This window comes from Pteronotus mesoamericanus, unplaced genomic scaffold (assembly GCF_021234165.1).
Source record: "Pteronotus mesoamericanus isolate MK-2021 breed Mesoamerican mustached bat unplaced genomic scaffold, CSHL_Meso_final scaffold_21, whole genome shotgun sequence".
Lineage (NCBI taxonomy): Eukaryota > Metazoa > Chordata > Mammalia > Chiroptera > Mormoopidae > Pteronotus > Pteronotus mesoamericanus.
Genome location: NW_026555310.1, coordinates 5,293,017 through 5,310,484, shown reverse-complemented (window position 1 = coordinate 5,310,484; position 17,468 = coordinate 5,293,017). Strand labels below are relative to the sequence as shown.

Here is a 17,468-nt window from a genome sequence, read left to right as displayed (position 1 = left end):
CCATGGGTCGCTGGACAAATTCAAGATTCCAAGTTTGTGAAGATAAGGACAAACCTGCACTGTGCTACCTTAAAATTATGTAAAGGCACAGTACAGCCAACCTCCATCCTGGCACCTCCCCATCCTTCAAATTTAAGCCTTATTCCTCCTGTTATCCCAAATGCCTAGCAAAGGACGGTACACACAGTAGGCACAAGCTGCTTGTTAGTAACCGTCCCTGCTGGCCTAGTGATTGGGATCTGGCACGTCCCAGTACCTGTTCGTGGAACAAGGTGACCCTCCCTTTCCCTCAACGCAGCCCGTCTTTCTAGTTTTATTTCCTACGTTGCATCTCCCCTGAGGATTCATTTTTCTCTGAACACTCCACATTCTTTCACATCCACTTGCCTTTGCAAGTACTGTTCCCAATGATTAGAATAATGTTCTTTTTTTAAAGAGGAAGTTCAAATAGTACTTCTTCCTGGTCTCTCGATGCATTCATTTAATGAATATTGAGCATCGTTACAAGCTGGGCACAATGCAAGCTATTAAAATGTGATCGTAAACTAAGCATAAAGGGTTACCACCTTCGTGGAGGCTTAGCGGGGGAGACGGAGTTCAACAAACCTAATTTATTATGTTCACTTTGATGAATACACAATTACCAACTGAGATGACATGCTTGAAGGAAACGCACACTGTTCTTTGAGAGCACTTAACCACGGAATCTTTTTTAGATTAGGGTGGGTTATGAGTAGAGTGGCTCAAGGAAGGCCTCTCTGAGGAAATGTTTTAAGTGCCTGAAATGGCGTCCCCAAAGCTTGACGCTACACTACGATTAGAGTCAGCTCGGGGTCTCTCCAACCAGCCACCGAGAGAGGTGGCCTCAATCAGGACAGCCAGTCCTTCCCACAATACAGCCAGAATGGTCTTTCCCTCACCAGTCCCGAAACCTCGCGAGAATACGACCGCACCCGTTATTGCCCAGCCCCGGGGCGCCACGCCTCCTAGCTTCAGACCGGTCTCCTTTTTCCTCTTTCCTCGCCTTCCATCCCGCGCTCCGCTCTCGGATTGGCTGACTGAGTCGGGTCCGTTTTTTCCTGGCTAGGAAGTGGTTCGGCAACAAGTCCAATTTTGGCCCCGCCCTCGAAGCCTGCGGATTGGACTCCCGAGTAAGGGGTCACGCGCCTCCGGGAGCGCGGACGAGCCAATCAGGGGCTTGGCGTATTTTACAAACTGGGGAAGTAGCTGCAGTAGAAGCCGAGTCCGGGGGAAAAAGCGAAATAGTGGGGGCAACCCTGAGGGGTTGCCGGGAAGGTGCGGCACGGGGATCTTGGAAGGAATGGGGGCTGTGGAGGTTCATAAGGAGATGCAGCTCGGGTTCTTGGGGCGAAAGGGTACACGCAGGGTGTCTGGATGTGGCACTCAGAAGTGCGGGCCTTGCAGGCGCCGCGTCTTCTGGACGCATGGATTTGAACGAAAGTGGAAGTATTAGGGATGTGAGGACAGAGCCAATGCCCAAACTGGCCGACCCTTTGATCTCTGATCCTGCCTTCTTCCCCGTTTCAGTTATAGCCGTCATGACCACCCTCCAAACCAAGAAGGATTCTCTCCTCCGGGGTGTATCACCCACCCCTAGCAAGATTCCGGTACCTTCAAAGAGACGCCCACCTCTCCCTACTGTCAAGCCCTCCGCCCAGGACCAAGAGAACCAAGATCCAAAGGTAAGAGGGACTTGGTGGTGAAGACAGTAGCCACAAGGAGGCAGCACACACCAGCAATGTATCCCGACGCTGAATTTTTTTGTCCTCTCCTCCCCTAGAGATTGGAGCAGAAGATCAGTATTCAACGTCCCCTTGCTGACTCAGCATGCCCCAGGCCAAAAGCCACCCATCAAACAGAGAAATCAGAGAGATTGGTGGGGAGCACTCTGCTTCGGAACCCCTTGGAGGAGCTCAGGCCTAGCCCTAGGGGACAAAATGTAGGGCCTGGGCCCCCTCCACAGACAGGTACTTTTTGGAGGCCTAGAACACAGTCTCTTTGGCTGGTTGGTAGAATGGGGTGGGGATAGTGGAGTTGGGGGGCTTTGCACTCCTCCAGTCTCCCGCAGACTATAAGAGTCCATCCTGGTCCTTGCTCCTGGAAAGCTCTTTGCTTTTAAAAGCCCACTCCTTCCTTCAGCAAAATGTCATCTCTTCTAAAGCCTTTTCCAGCATTGCAGTCACAATCAATTACTCTGTGTTTTAATACTTTGCTATACTCTTTTATAACATGTCCATACTTTGACTTGAGTCTGTTACCTCTTTAGTTTGATGATAGCTTCTTGAGTATGGGGACTTTGTCTTATTTATCTCTGGGCACCAGGGCTAGGGTAGTGCCGCATTTAATGTTCTGTGAACATTTGGTGAGTTCAGTCCTATTATGAGTCTCTGGCTCACGGTTGTACCTCCAGGTGACTACATAGGGTACCAGTCCCCTCAGCTTTCCCTCTTCCCATTCCATCTCACCTTTCCTTCCCTTCCTTTGCAGAGGTTCCAGGGGTCATAGAGTTTGTGGCTGACCCTGAGGCTCTGGCTACCATCCTGTCAGGTGAGGGGGTGAAGAGCTGTCGCCTGGGGCGCCAGCCCAGTCTAGCTCAGAGAGTACTGGTTCGAGGGAGCCAGGGAGGCACCATCCGGAGGGGCCAGGTAATGAGACAGGATATGAGGCAATCAGGCTGGGGTGGACTGAGGAGGGAATCCTGAGCTGATAGCTTCTTTTGGGGGTCCCAGGGTGCCCGGGCCTCTGCATATTTGCCTCCCAGAACCCCCCAAAACCGACTGGACCCTGCCAGGGCTTCCTGCTTTTCAAGGCTGGAGGGACCAGGACCCCGAAGCCGGACCTTGTGTGCCCAGAGGCTAGAGGCTATGGTGAGTGCCCTTGAAAGGGGACTGATACTCAGTGCTCCTGGGAGCTCCTTCCAGGGACAAAGCTGGGCCTTGGGAGGTAGCTCATGATGAGCCAAAGGGGTTCTGTGGAGGCAAAGGAGGTGGGTGGTGAGGCCTGAAGGTTTGGCGCCCACTTGTGACTCTGCTTTTTTCTTTTCCTTTTATGGGTCAGATTCTACCTTCAGGATCTTCCTTTCACTCCTCTGCTCGCCCCAGCTTCCAGAAGCTAAAAAGAGAGATAGGTGGCAGCAGGTGAGGAGAGGGTCATTTGGAAAAGAATGATCCAGTGTCCCAGGCAGGGATCCCTCAGAGCTGAGGCCTTCCAGCAGCTTTAGGACTTTCCACCAGCCAGAAAGGGAAGGGGGAACCTGTGACCGCCCAGGTGAGCCCTTGGAATAGGATTCAGGGCTTGCTGGCCAGGCCTCAGTAGAACATCAGTTTCTTCAGGTTGTGAGGAAGGAAGGGGACAAAAATGAGAGGTCCTGTCTCTTTTATTTAGTGGCTGGATCACAGACTAGGGCAGTAAGTGGAATCTGGGATTGACTCCTGACCCTTAGCCAATTTACTAGTTGTGTAAGCTTGCCTGAACCTCCATGCTTCAAGTTCTTTAATCTGTCAAATGAGGATAATGTTTGTGTCATCATTAGAGGTTGTAAGAATTAAATGAAATGTTTGTAAAGCAGTTAGCACAGTGCCCAGCTCATACTTGATATGCAGTGACTGCTAGCTGCTGCCCTTGTTGTCATCAGGACTTCAGTGAGCCAGGCCTCAGGATTGCTCCTGGAGACCCCAGTCCAGCCTGGTGAGTGTGTCTGGCCATGGAGAGAGAACAGGGGCAGGTGGGCTGTCTGCAGTGGGGATCAAGAGGAAAAAGCTCAACAGGCTTGAGGGGAAGAGGAAAGGGCCAGATCAGAAGGGGCTGGAGAGGAAGAGACCTTCTTGATAGGCCAGAGTTTGGCCCAGTTGCCCCTGAGTCAAAGGAGGTGGTCCCTATTCCTACCCTCTCCCTGACACTTCTGACAAGAATTGCCTTCCCCTCACTATTTTATCCTCAGCCCCTAGGGGCCATCAGCACACCCCAAAACACTCAGGGTATTCAGATTAATAAGTGGTTATCGAGCTAGTTCTGGGCTCCAAGGAGATATTGGACGGCTCCCTACCCCTGATGGGACAGTGAGGGCTGTCAAGCTGATATATTCTCTTTAGAGGCTGTAAAGCCCCATGCCAAACTTTTATGGGTGTTCCAGACACTACAGCAAATATCCTGTCTCCTCCCAGCTTCCTCGATCCCAGAAGGAGAACATGAAGTTGTCACTCACTCAGATGAAGAAGGAAAGGGCCGCCTCGGTCTGGCCCAGTGGGTTCCATTGAGAGAAACCCAAGAGATAACTCACAGCAAGGTAAGATGGGACCCTCCTGGGCTAGGGGAAGTGGTGAAGAGAGATGCTTGGGGAAATTCTCCAGCAGCAGCCAGCACTGAGGATTGTGGGTGGAACCAGGTTAGTCCGGGGCCTCCAATACTAATTGGATCTGGGTTTACTCCCCATGGGCCCAAGCCCTCTCCAGAGTAGGACTGGCCTCCTTATACCAGGTGTCTGGGGTCTGGAGGTGAGAGGTCACAGTCTGATATATATGTGTATCTCCATCAGATCAGTGCTGAGAGATCTGACACTTGTCAGCCAAAGCATTCATTCATTCACTCTGCAAGTATTTATTGATCGACTACTGTTTGTCAAGAACTGTTCTGCGTTCTGGATATACAGTAGCAAATAAGTTTACATTCTAGAAGGGGGAGGCAAAAAGTAAACACATTATAAAATATATGGTATGTCAGATAGTAATAAATTCTCTGTAAAAAAAAATAATAATCAGGTACTGAAGGGAAAGTAGAAGTGGGGAAGTGGTATTGTAATTTCAAATAGACTGGTCAGGAGGATCTTACTGAGAAGATGACGTTCAAGTGAAGACCAGAAGGGGTTGAGGGAGTAAGCCCTCCAGATATCTGGGGGAAGAACATGCAAGGAGAGCTGCAGGTGCAAAGGCCCTGAGGAGGGAATGTGCCTACTTTGTTTAAGGATCAGCAAAAAGGAGATGGCAGCAAGACTGGAGGAAGGAGAACGGCAGGAAGTGAGGTTACAGCAATGGCAGGATTAGACCGGGTAAGGATTTACAAACCAGTATTAGACCTTGGGTTTTACTTGGAATAAGTGGAAAGCCATGGGGAGCAGGAATGAACAAGGGAGTGACATGATGTGATTGGATCTTAAAAGAATCACACTGGCTGCTGTAGTGAGAACAAGACCTACGAAAGCAAGAAGGGAGGGATCGATCTTCCACCTTGTTCCTGTCCACAGGACAGCCGGGACTGCCACCCGATGCCTTCCCCTGGCCGTGTGCTGTTACCATCCATCACCCGTCCATCCCCCTTTGGGTTGGCTCAGCGTGTTCCCTCCCCCAGCCCCTCAGCTCTGGTTTGTATCCATAGGGGTTGGGCAAGGGCGGAACAGTTGGGCTGGGATCCCTGCTAGGTCGAGGTTTTGTGACTACTCAGCCAACCCCATCTCTCCCCAGGCCTCACATTCAGTGTTGCGGCGTCTTGCCATTCGACCCAAAACCCAGTTCACACCCATCCCATCAGCCCCCAGAGCTCAGCAGGTAAGAGAGGGAAGGGGAGGTAGCTGGCATAGGAAGGGAGTGAATGGGTACAGAAAGGGTCATGACATCTCACTTCTCTCCCAGGTCCAGTGTGTGAGTGGCCTCTCTCCTCAGTCTTGTCCTGAAGAGCCCGCCCTGCCCTGGGTAAGTGCCCAAAACCTTCCAGTGCTAAAATCCCTCACTCTACCCTGTCAGCCTGAGGCCCAGCAGTTTGAGGCCAGTGGGCTCTTTAGAGAAGCTACCTAACTCTCCAACTCTCCCTGCTTCTCTGCTCTCCTAATCTCAGTCTAGGGCCTCTCAGTTAGGCACCTGGTCCCTTCCTCATGGGGCGGGGGGGGACTCAGACTGGTTTTCCTGCCCCAGCCAGGCTTCCTCACATGGTCTGTCTCTTCCCATGTGGCAGGAGCAGATTGCAGTCCGGTTATTTGACCAAGAGAGTTGTAAAAGATTGCAGGAGGAGCCTGGGAAACCACCTGTGGCAACTCCTCATGGACCCCTCCCCAGTGGAACCCCCAACCTCCAGGAGCTGAAGAAGCAGGTGGGTCTGACTGGGCAACAGCTTTGGTGCCTGATGGGTAGTGAGGGCTGGGAAAGGAGAAGTGGGAGGAGAGTGGGTATGGGAATAGGAATAGGACTGTGGGTAGAGCCTTGAACCCACATCTTTTTTTTTTTTTAGTCATGTTTATTCCATTACGGTTGTCTCCATTTTTCCCCCTTTGCCCTCCTCCACCCATCCCACCTCCACCTGCCCCGTGAACCTACATCTTGTCATCACACTGGTGTATTCTCTCCAACCCACAGCGCATCAGTATCCTGCAGCAGCTTTTGCAACAGGAAGTACAGGGGCTGGCAGGGAGCAAATGCGCCCCCCTTACTGGAGGCTCCTCTCTGGATATGGTAGAACTTCAGCCCCTGCTGGCAGAGATTCCTAGAACTCTGAATGCCCCACAGCATAATTCTGGGGCTTTCCACCTTCCTAAACTGTTCCGGCACTCTGGACTGCCAAAGCCCTGCCTTCCTGCGGAGTGTGGGGAAGCACAACTCTGTCCTGGAGCAGAGCCAGAGGTAGCTCAGGCCTGCCCTCCAGCAGAGCCAGGGCCCCCAGGGTCCTGCCACAGGAGGGAGCCTGAGATTCCAGAACCTGTCGCCCAGGAACAGCCTGAGGTATCTGAGGCCTGCCCTCCCGTAGAGCCTGGATCCCTTCAGGCCTGCTCCGCAAGGGTAGAGCCTGGGGCATCAGAGGTGTGCTCCCTGGAACCTCGGAGTACAGAGTCCAGCCCACAGCCCTGTTGCTATCAGTGGGCTCCAGCAACCACCAGTGTGACCTTCTCTTCCCAACACCCACTTTGTGCCAGCCCCCCTATCTGCTCGCTCCAGTCTCTGGGGCCCCCAACCGGCCAGACAGGTAAGTAGTTGGTTGGAAGGACTTCTGAACAAAGGAGGTCCTCATCTTGCTGGGAGCGGGACCCGTGCCCTGTACCAGGTGATCCCAGGCTTGCTTTCTTTTACCTAATTTGCCCAGCCTGGCACTCCTTCAGGAAGATAGCAGGAGCTGGACCTCCAGTTGTATGCTTCTAATTGGCTTAGCCCTTGGGGGGATTGAGAAAGGGCAGTATAAGGTGAGAGTATAGGACCCCAGAGCCCATCCTGAACTCTGGCCCTTGGACCCTCAGGCCCTAGTAGTCTGGCTCCTCGAACCCTGGCCCTGAGGCAGCGCCTCAAAGCATGTCTGACCGCCATCCGCTGCTTCCACGAGGCTCGCCTGGATGACGAGTGTGCCTTCTACACCAGCCGAGCCCCTCACTCAGGCCCCTCGCGGGTCTGCACCAATCCAGTAGCCAAGCTATTGGAATGGCAGGATGCCCTGGTGAGCTTCCCCGTCCACAGCAAGCCTGTGGGAAGTAGAAAGGGGCAGAGGCCAACCTTGGCTCCTTTACAGAGCTTAGTGGGGAAAGGGTGGCTCAGGTCAAGGGTGGCTGGGCTGTGACAAGTTCTCCTCTCTCTCCAGTGTTTTATTCCAATTGGTTCTGCTGCCCTTCAGGACTCTCCGTCATGAGGCACCCACCTCCACCTGCTCCTGCCCTGTCTTGCTCCTTCCTTTTAGCCCTTATTTATTGTCGGTCCACCCCATGGGATTGGGAGCTGACACGCTTTTGTCCTTCAATAAAGTTTCTAAAGTGTCTGAATGTTGGTTTCTCTCTGGTCTGACCTAGGCCAGCTACTGCTGTTGCTCTCCAGTTGTCCACTTGGTGGCAGTGTCCTCCATCTTAGAGCCAGCTCTGGGCTCTCAGCATCTCCCCCCACCCCCTCACCTTGGGTCTGTCCTGAAGGGAGAAAGTCAGCCCACTCTTGTTCACCTCAGCAAGTTCTGTGAGTGTGTTGGGGGACAACACTCCTAGTCAGTCCCCTTTGGAGACCTGCTCTTTTCCTTGGTTCTTGAGATAGGTGGCACTTCCAGGAGCCATCAGCAACTCTGTCATCCCCTAGAACTCCTCTTCTTAGAACTCTCCCTGCATCAGGCAGAAAGCTGAACACTGGACCCATATCCTTGGAACCCTCCCTTGTTAGTGTCACTCTGGCTGTCTCCCTGCAGGGGTGTCCAACCTTTCAGCGTCTCTGGGCCACACATTAAATACACAAACACTAGCCCTGACTGGAGTAGCTCAGTGGGCTGAGTGCCTGCCTTCGAAGCAAGGGGTTGCTGGTTTGATTCCCAGTCAGGGCACAGGCCTGGGTTGCAGGCCAGGTCCCCAGTAGGGGCTGCGCAAGAGGCAACCACACACACTGGTGTTTCTCTCCCTCTTCCCCTCTAAAAGTAAATAAAATCTTTTTAAAAAATAAATACACAAACACTAATGAAAATGTGAGCAAAAAAAAAAAAAAAAAGCTCCATGTGGAATTCTCAATTTTTTGTTGGGCTGCATTCATAGCCATCCTGGGCCCTGGGCGGGACACCCTTGCGCAGTATAAGGTTGGAAGCTCTCCTGAAGCTGATACCCACCGTCTCCCCCTCCCCACATTACAGCAGAAGCCCTGGGCTGCTCCCCTCCTCCTCCAGAGGCAGGCCTTGCTGGGAAGGACTAGACTTTTGTCTCTGGGGTGGGTTAGAGTCCTGGAGGGGAGTTTGGGTAGAGGTCAGCCCCCTGTCCCCGCTCTGCCAGTTAAGAGGCACACACATTCTCTAACGTCACTTTATTGGAAGAGGCAACAGCAGCTGTAGCCCCGGGGCTAAGTCCAGATCGGAGTAAAATGGGGGCTGTACAGAATGAGTTTTAAATGCTAGGAAGGAATTCACTAGTCCCTCCAGTTCGCAGAAAGGCTGCCAAGGCGGGAGCCTGGAGCCTGAAAAATGGAGGTGAAGGGAGGAGGGGATGGCAAGAGAAAGTTGTTATGACGGTGGACCAGCACCTACGCAGGGCCTAACGCGGCCTTTCAACTAGACGGGCTCCTTCTGTCCCTCCCGCAATGCCTGGTCTAGCTAGTGAGGCCGTACTGAGCTCCCGGCGGCGGAGGAGAGGGGCAGGACCTCTGCCCCTCTAAGACCGGCTTTCACGGCCCGCCCACCCTACACCCACTCCCGCCCCGCCCCGCCGGGCACAGGGGTGCCAGTGGTTCCTTCCCTAGCCGCTCGGTTCCTCCAGCCCGGCCTCCGCTCCCCAGCCACTTATACCCCGGAGCATTAAGAGTCCGTTCCAGAAGGCCGCCCCCGGGAGCAGGAGGGTCCGCCCCACCGCCCGGCTCTCAAAGGATGGGATGGCGCCTTGGGTGGGGCCGACTAAAAGTGGATGAGAGGGGAGCGAAGAGAAGGGCAGGCGAGGGGTGTGGGGGATGGGGCCCGGCTCAGTCTGGGTAGATGATGAAACCAGAGAAAGTGCTGTACTTGTTGGTGTTCCCGCCGTGCACCTTCCCGCCGTCCAGCTTGATGAAGACTTCATCGCCCACATCCAGGTGCAGGATGACGCTGTTGCTGGCGTAGTCGTAGTTCTGGTCTGCGTCCTGGGCAATGGCGCTGGCCCGGACCTACCGAGGGAGAACAGAACAACCCTTCACGCCCTGTGCGGAGCTGGGTTGATGAGATGGGTCCGGCCAAGTAGACGCAGCTGGGCCTGTGAAAGGCCGCGCAAGGGTAGCTGGCTGCAGGGGCTGGGGAGGAAAAGGAGAGGGCAGATCGCTGAGCTGCTCAAGCACCACCATTCGCTAGCTGTGCGACTCTGGCAAGTTTCATGCCTTCTTTGGCCCTCAATCAGAGCTATAAAATGGAAGGTAATAATAGAGTCTACCTTCTAATATTAGAGTTAAATGAGTACTACATGTGAAGTGTGTTAGAACAGTGCTTGACACCTAGAAAACGCTATAAGGCTTTACTATTATTATTATTATTTATTTAAATATAAAATTAGACCATAGAATAATTTCTAGGATTCTGAACCCCCTCTTAGCCTCCTGAACTTGCATTCCCAAGTGATAGAGCAAGGTGTGTATGTGCGAATGCAAGGGCGCGGGTCTTAAATAGGAAAGTACTGCAATGATGCCTTCTTGACTCCTGTGCCCATTTCCCTCCAAGCTCCCTCTGGCGCATCCATGTAGGGGTCGCCTTCTGCCCCAACAGGTAGCCTCTCCTCCCCTCTGGCTCACTGCTGCTGGTTGCCTCCCGCCTCCTGCCGCCAGCCCTGCTCACAACACCCCCCTTCCTGTCCCGCGGGGGCTGGTTATTAACTCATTAATTATTCATCATTATTCTAATCACTATTTACTGTCCTCAGGGCCCGCAGCGCCCGCAATACTGAGTGGGAGCCGGGCAGCCCCTGCCCCCTCGGAAACTGACACACTCTAGATACACACTGTCCCCTCCACCCACTCACAGATAGCCCTTATAGACCACACACACCTACTCATTGCTATATGCAGATAGAAACAAGAAACGTGCTTTTCTTTCACACCTTTGCACCCCTGCAATAACAGACACACTCGCATCACACACACATTCTCACACTCGCTTGCACACATACTCTATCTCACTCCCATACAGACACGCACACACTCTCCCTTTCCTTGGGTTCCTTGGGTGGCCCTGCAGGAAGGCGACCCCAATGCAGTGCTTGTGGGTCTTGAAGCGGTAGAGGGCTGCAGCACAGCAGAACCCGGGTTTCCCACAGCCAGGATGAGCGGGCCTTGTGCGGCAGGGCACAGTCACCACCACCCAACCGTGTGGGGTATTCAGAGGTCACTGCTAAGTCCCAATGTTACCCCCTGCTGCTTGGCGGCCCAGGCACCTAAACCAGCCCTTATGCCAGAGGCAGCCTTTCGCTCCCTCTGTGTGTGTCCTGGATCCTCGAGCTAAGTCCTTGGGGGCTATTTTCCCAAGCCAAGGTGGCAGTGACTCCGATTCCAACCACAGGGGCAGGAAGCAGCAGAACCTGAAGGCCAGAGGCCCCAATGAAGATGTGGGGCCTGGTCAAGTAGGCCCCACATTCTCTGCCTTGTCTTTCCTCCTCTAAACCTGTCCTTTGCCTCTTTCCTTCTTCAAACCAGTACCTTCAAGCCACCTGCCTGGTGCCTTGAGCTACCATACCATTTCTCACCGCTGCCTACCGACTCAATATCAGCTGAGTGTAAGACTGCTCTAGAATTGGCCCCGAGCCCTGGGACTGGCAACAGAACTGATGGTAAATGAGCCAGTGTTTTCCTTGTTTTTCACCTTTTCCTAAAAAAAAAAAAAAAAAAAAAAAATCCAAGCTGAATGCCCTCGCATTGGAACGTCTGCCTACTGTGCACTTCCTGGGACTTGGCAGCCCGGCATTCCTGGATTCAGTGACGGTGTTTCAGGAAGGGGACCGGACTGCGTAATGAAGGCAGGGAGATTTAGAAAGCTACCCAGCAAATCTGGGGCTGGGAGAGGGGGCATCTCACCTGTCCATTCTTCATCAGGTCAGCCCACATGCTGGTGCCGTCTCCGCCGCGCATGAGCACATGGTAAGCGAAGAAGTAGACACCCGGCATGGGGCAGGTGAACTTGCCACTGGCCGCCTCATAAGCGTTGCCGACGTTGGTCACCACGTCGTCGAAGCGCAGCACCTCGTAACCTTCGTGTGGCCGCCGCAGGCCCGCGTAGAAGGCAATTCGGGGCAGGTAGCCGGCAGGGGGCGCCACGCCTCCGGGACCTGGGCCAGGAGGGCCAGGAGGACCTGGCCTTCCCGGCTCTCCTGGAGGCCCTCGGGGACCTGGCGGTCCCGGGGGCCCTCGAAGACCTGCCTTCCCGCGCCGGCCCACCTCTCCTTTGGAGCCCGGGGGGAAGGGGGGCACGGAGACAGGGGCGCCGTCGGATCCTGGACCTCGAGGCCCATGCGGGTCGCACACCATGCGACAACGACCCAGCATCTCGTAGTGCGCCGGCCCGCGGGAGCTGTGCACCAACAGCGGAATAGCCACCAGCAGCAGCAGCACCATGGCCACCCCGACGGCCGCACCGGCCACCCGCTTGCGGCGGCTCAGACGCGACGCGGCCAGGGCCAGGAGATCCTCCTCACTCTTGGGCGCAATGGCGGCGGAGGCTCGGGGCTCTCTGTGGGCCCCGGAGGCGGCGGCCGGGCTCGCGCCTGCGTCGGGACCGCCCCGACGGCTGCGCCTGGCCCCCCACTCCCTTGTAGGCTCTCGCCTCAGCGGTGCGGTTCTCCAAACCTTCCGTCAAGGCGGAGGTCCTGCGTGGGCTGGGCCAGGGGCAGCTCCCGACGGTTCAGAACCCGTGGTCCTCTATTACCCTCCTGTTCAGCCTAACGTTCCCGGGCGTCTGACATCTGCGGTTTCTTGTGCGGCTGATCTCTCTGGACAGCTTCTTTCTCAAGGATGGCGGAGCCGAGGTCCCCAGCTACCCAGACGGATCTCTCCTGGCCGGAGCGGGGACTACTCTCCGCTCTCTGGACGTCCCGGGCTCTGTGCTGAGGGTGGCAACCACCGGACGCGACCTCCTCTTAGGTTTGCGCTCTGGCTCTTGGCGAGCACTGATCCGCCTTTCCACCCCAGCCGCGGCCCCAGCCTCTGCTAGAGCCCGGGCCCCGCGTATCTCTCCTGCTAGCGCATTCCCTCTCTGCGTCCCTAACCTTCCTTTCCTCCCTCCCAGGGCGGCCGTGCCGGTGGTGTGAGCTGCCGCGCGCCGGGAGCCGCTATAAACGACCCGGGGAGGAGCGACCCCTGGCGCCCAGAGCGGGAAGCGCGGGGGCGGGGCAGGCAGCGGACCCCCCACCCGCGGACCCCCGCCTCTTGGTTGATGCCTGGCTCTGGAGCGGCTTCTGCAGGGGTTCGCTGCTCCCACCTCGCCTTACTTTCAGCCTCTACCCCCACTTGGGCATTGCCAGAGCCCAGAAGAAACTAGAAATAGCGATGGGATTTAAAAAAGGGGGCACGGGGGTTGAGATACGCACACAGAGAAGACAGAGGTGGATTCCTGAGCTAAAAAGAGCACCCCCCCAAAAAAGAAGAAGAAGAAGAAGAAGACGAAGAAAATCCAACAAACAAACGAACAAGAAGGGTGGGCAAGAAGAAATTCACCACCCCATACCTCTCAGTGCCCAGGATGAGAATGTCAATCATATAGTAAATGGTTCAATGGTACACGTTGGCTTGAACTAGAAAAGGTAAATCTACAGCCACCTCTACCCTCGATCCCCAGTGCTGGGGAGCGCAGAGCAGCCGAGAGAGTGACGGAGTAAGAGAGAGTGAGAAAACAGACTAGTCTGTGGAAAGGAGCAGGAAACCGACAGGAAAGCAGGAAATGGAATGACAGAAATCAAAGAGACAGAAAGCAAAACAGAGGCGCAGAGACAGAGACAAAGCTTGGGAAAGAGACTAACTGACAGCCCCAGAAGGGGAGAGGGAGAGACAGAGACGGAGAGAGAGAGACAGGAGCCGAGACAGGTTGACAGATCGAGAGAGAAATGTAAATGGCGCGCTGCAGAGAGACACCCAGGTCCGTGTTCGGACTCCAATGTGACATATCAACTGTGGGGAAGACAAGGGGGCGGGGCGGTTCTTCAGCGGAGTGGTAGGCTCTGGGCCTGTGCATTGTGACAGTGTACTGGCAGGTGTGGACATGGCCATGAGCCCCTGGCCTTGTGTGTCCCTGGGTGAGTGGGATTGTGGCTTGTGTTGTCTTTGTGTGTGTGTGTGTGTGTGCGCGCGCGCGCGTGCTATCTGAAGGGAGGTTTTATATTTGTCTTTCTCTCAGTCCTTAAATATGGGATTCTATGAATGCCACCTCAGGACTGGGTAGAGAGTATACGGGGGAAACAGTCAGAAGGCAGCTCTTGTCCCTTTTTCTGCCCAGCCCAGCCTGGCTCTAGCCCTGCCGCTAGTCCCAGATTTTGTCCAGCTGTAGGATCTCTGCCACCTTCCTTTCCCCTTCCTCATAGGTCTATGGTTACACAGGAACCCAGAGAAGTTGGACCCCACAAAGTAAATATTTGAAGCAGGGGTTTGAAGTTGGTTATGCAAATTACCATAACCAAAATACAGATTAAGTGCTAGTTATCCTCCCTCTGGTATAAGTTGATTGTGTCTGCCATTCAGGGTAACCAAAAGGGAACACAAGCTGTGATAGATCCTTTTCTGTGAGGGTTCAGAGTCCAGAGAAAAAGCTAGTGGCTGTGTTCTTCCTTAGGGCCTGGCCTCTCTGGGGGAAAATGCTTGCTTACAGGGACCCTAGGGCCAGAGGCTTTGAAAAGGGGCTCCAGGACAGACAAAATGGGGACGTTTGAAGACCCTGAAGGTGGACAGCTGCAAAGGACCTCTCAGAGACTAGCATAAACCAGGACTGTGATGTATGAGAATATGATGTGTAAAATGGAGGGCATGAGGCACACTGCAGCATGATTACCAGGTGAAGATGATTTCCTTATTTCTTGTTTCCTGTACCCATGTTTTGTCTCTCCCAGCCCATACTGGTGCAGGGAGAAAGAGGTTGCTGAGGCTGGTCCTGTGTGGAGGGAAGCTCCTACACGTATGAAAGGCTTGGGAGAGAAAGAATTGGCAGTGAGTGGGGGAGGGGCCTCCTCCTCTAACCATAAATACAAATTTTATTCAAGGTCTTTGTCACCATTTGTCTCCCTGGGGTGGGGGTGGGGGGCTGAGGGCCATGTTGCCCCGTGCATGTTTAATTCTGGATCTGCTCCCCCAGGCTGGATGATGGATGGATCAGAGAGGAGAGAGCAGGCCCGGGCTCACATCAGCCTCCCCTGTCCAATCCTCAAGCCCCACTGACCTCAGGTCCTGCCACCCCTCTCCTTCCTGCCTCACCAGGGGCAATCTTTGCTCAGCCCTACTCCCCATCCCACTCTCCTACTCACCAAGTCTCTCTTTTTGAGCCCCTCACCTCAGCCCCTGTCAGGTCCGAGCCCTCTTCTCTCTGGAGCTTCCCTTCTCCTCCTATCCCCAGCTGCCCAGACTATGGGCTGCGGTGACCAGCAGGGCTGCAGGCGGCAGAGGGTGTGTGTGGTGGGGGGAGCAGGCTTGGCTCACAGGGAGCTGAAGGGCCAGCTCCATGAATTTATTCATGTTCTGTTGCTCTTTCCCCACACTCCGGAATGAAGCTGCCAGCTCACCAGGCCCTTATTGCTTCCCCTGCAGCTGTCACAAGGAGGGATCTGGGTAGGGTCAAGACCAGTCCATGCTCCTGAGGTCAGACACCAAGTATCTGGGCTCAAGAGGAAATTCTGGGGCCCAGGCTGGGATCTGCTATCATTTACCCAGACCTTCTCAGGCAGCCAGACTGGGAGGCCCCAGGGAGGTCTCCAGATACGGCTGGGAATGGGAGGTAGACAGAGAAGGTTGTGCGACAGGACATAGAAGGGGCAGTGGAGGTGGGGACAAGGCTGATGGGGGAAGAAGAGGGGAGAGGAATCCTTTAAGGAGTCCCCTAGGCTCCCCTATATGAAAGCACAGCCCAGTCTGAATCCTGCTTTAACATCCATCTTCGACTCTGCACTATCCCTGACCCTAACTCCAAATTATACACTTGACTCCTCTCCAATCCTAATATTGAACCCGAACTCCATAACCTCATTCTAAATGGAATCCATCCTGTCCTGGAACCCGGGGTTCTCCCAAGAATTTTCCTCAGAGCTTACAGCCAGGTGTGCCTCAGAGTTCTGAGGATCAGAGTTTTGATTAGCATGTGATTAGCATATGATTTGCATGTAATATATGCCTTCTACTTTGTGGAAGTTTTCATGTTAAAATTTCATGAAGTCTAGCAGAAAGGCCCTGGCTTCTTGAGGGTATTCTCTTTTTGCTCCTTCTCCCACATTCCTTATCACGGACTAAAATACCCTCAAGGGAAAAAGGAGGTGAGGAGATGAGCAATAAAGGGCTCATGGGAGGGAAGACGCTGGCAGTGTGACCTGCCCCTGTCATTTGCAGTGTAACCTCCACAAACCTCAGTTTCCTCATCTGTAAGAGGAGAGGAGCCAGCTGTCTGATGTTATACTAAGGTCTAAGGAAGCATCCCCCCCCCCACCCCCTTGCACTCTTTCTTTCCTTGTCTTTCAGGATCATGCGTGTTGTGGTTCTCCTCCTTCCCACCCCATACACACATTCTGACTTTCATCTCCCACATCTAAAATGACACAGGATTGGAAGCAGCCTGGGGCTCCTGGTACCAGGCCTGATATAAAGAGAGAGGAGCTTTGCCCACTTCATAGCATGGAAATGGAAATAACATTATTGAGTGCTTACTATATGTTAGGGCTTTTACATGCAAGCTTTCATTGCATCCTCTCAGCACCCTGAGAGACGGATATATTGTCTCCGTTTTACAGATGAGGAAACTGGGGCCCTGAAAGAAAAAAAAAATGGCTTATCCTATATCACCCTGTAAGTGGCAGCTCTAAAGCTAGAGTTCTAATCTCCTGGCTTCCTTCTCAGTGCTGTGAAGAGGCACTGGAGACTGTGGAAGGGTGAGAGAAGCAGGACAGGAGTGGGGAGCAGGATTTGAACGCCTGTTGCAGGGGAGACCTGTGTGTGAAGCCAATAGGGCAAGTCCTTGGCTCAGTGTGACCTCCATCTCCAACTACCAGCAGTACAGAGATGGCCACCCAATGGGTACTCAACTGCTAGCTAACAGATGTCAGTGGATGGGAGATGCAGAGAAGTGATGTTCAGACGGAAGAGAAAAGAGGGAGGGAGAAGTGAACCAAAGGAAAATGTGCTCAAAAGGCAAAAGGGAGGAGAGCTGGCCAAGAGGACTGGGGACCACTCTCTTCCTCCTACCATCAGTTGAGAAAACAGTCAGGACCCCAGAGCCTGCACGCAATTTGCCCCCCATGCACAGAGGGTCCATAGACCTCAGCTACCGGGCAAGAGGGAGAGTGCGTCGCCCAATCTAAGACTTCCACTCATCTGCGCCGGAGCCCCTGGCACCGCAGTTCAGTGCAGCCTTAGGTTCAAAGGACTGCGCCAGTGCCCACAGCGCAGAGGACGGGCTCGTGGTTCCAAAGGGAGCGGGTAGAGATCGCTTCCGAGGTGTCCGTCAGGCCACAGCGCGCTGCTGACTTGTTTCTGCAACCCTTGGCCCCTGGTCAGGCGCAGCTCCTCGCCCTAACATTCTTCTCCACCTCCTTTTGTGACCCTCTTGTCGCCACTGTCCTCCCGCTCCAGCCTCCTGTTAATGAAATGTGGTGAGCGGCTGCACAGACAGCTGTCAGACCCCTCATTTCTCCTCCGGGACGTTGGATCCCGCGCTGAGAGACCGACAGGTGAGCAGAGGAGGAGTGGTGCAGGGAGCCCAGGGAGGGGTGCTGGCTGGTGAGGGCTCGGGGCCCGGGAGGCAGCGCCAAACTCAAGCAGCGCCTAGGGCTCCGCTAAGCGATGTCGGCCCTGGGGTGCTCTTTGTGCCCAGGGCCCCTAGCTTTTTCCTCT

General features: G+C 54.4%; 2 protein-coding genes across 6 annotated transcripts; one reads left to right on the top strand and one right to left on the bottom strand.

Moving 5' to 3' along the window:
• The first annotated feature begins 1,544 nt into the window (after positions 1–1,544).
• On the top strand, positions 1,545–7,617 carry TROAP (trophinin associated protein). 5 transcript variants are annotated; one of them, XM_054590860.1, is made up of 15 exons: positions 1,560–1,703; positions 1,802–1,988; positions 2,509–2,666; positions 2,751–2,888; positions 3,079–3,158; positions 3,430–3,432; positions 3,656–3,708; positions 4,185–4,306; positions 5,261–5,377; positions 5,478–5,561; positions 5,646–5,705; positions 5,965–6,099; positions 6,363–6,966; positions 7,235–7,428; positions 7,570–7,617. In XM_054590860.1, exons 1-15 carry the CDS (start codon positions 1,560–1,562, stop codon positions 7,615–7,617), a joined length of 2,127 nt encoding a protein of 708 aa, XP_054446835.1. The 5 variants fall into 5 exon arrangements, with proteins under 5 accessions (XP_054446831.1, XP_054446835.1, XP_054446833.1 ...); XM_054590858.1 differs by lacking the exon at positions 3,430–3,432 and having other exon boundaries at positions 3,656–3,714; XM_054590859.1 differs by lacking the exon at positions 3,430–3,432 and having other exon boundaries at positions 3,079–3,160; positions 3,655–3,708.
• Positions 7,618–9,401: 1,784 nt separating this feature from the next.
• C1QL4 (complement C1q like 4) lies at positions 9,402–12,008 on the bottom strand. The gene is made up of 2 exons (XM_054590855.1): positions 11,472–12,008; positions 9,402–9,581 (listed from the first exon to the last, which is right to left on the bottom strand). Exons 1-2 carry the CDS (start codon positions 12,006–12,008, stop codon positions 9,402–9,404), a joined length of 717 nt encoding a protein of 238 aa, XP_054446830.1.
• Between the last annotated feature and the right edge of the window lie 5,460 nt (positions 12,009–17,468).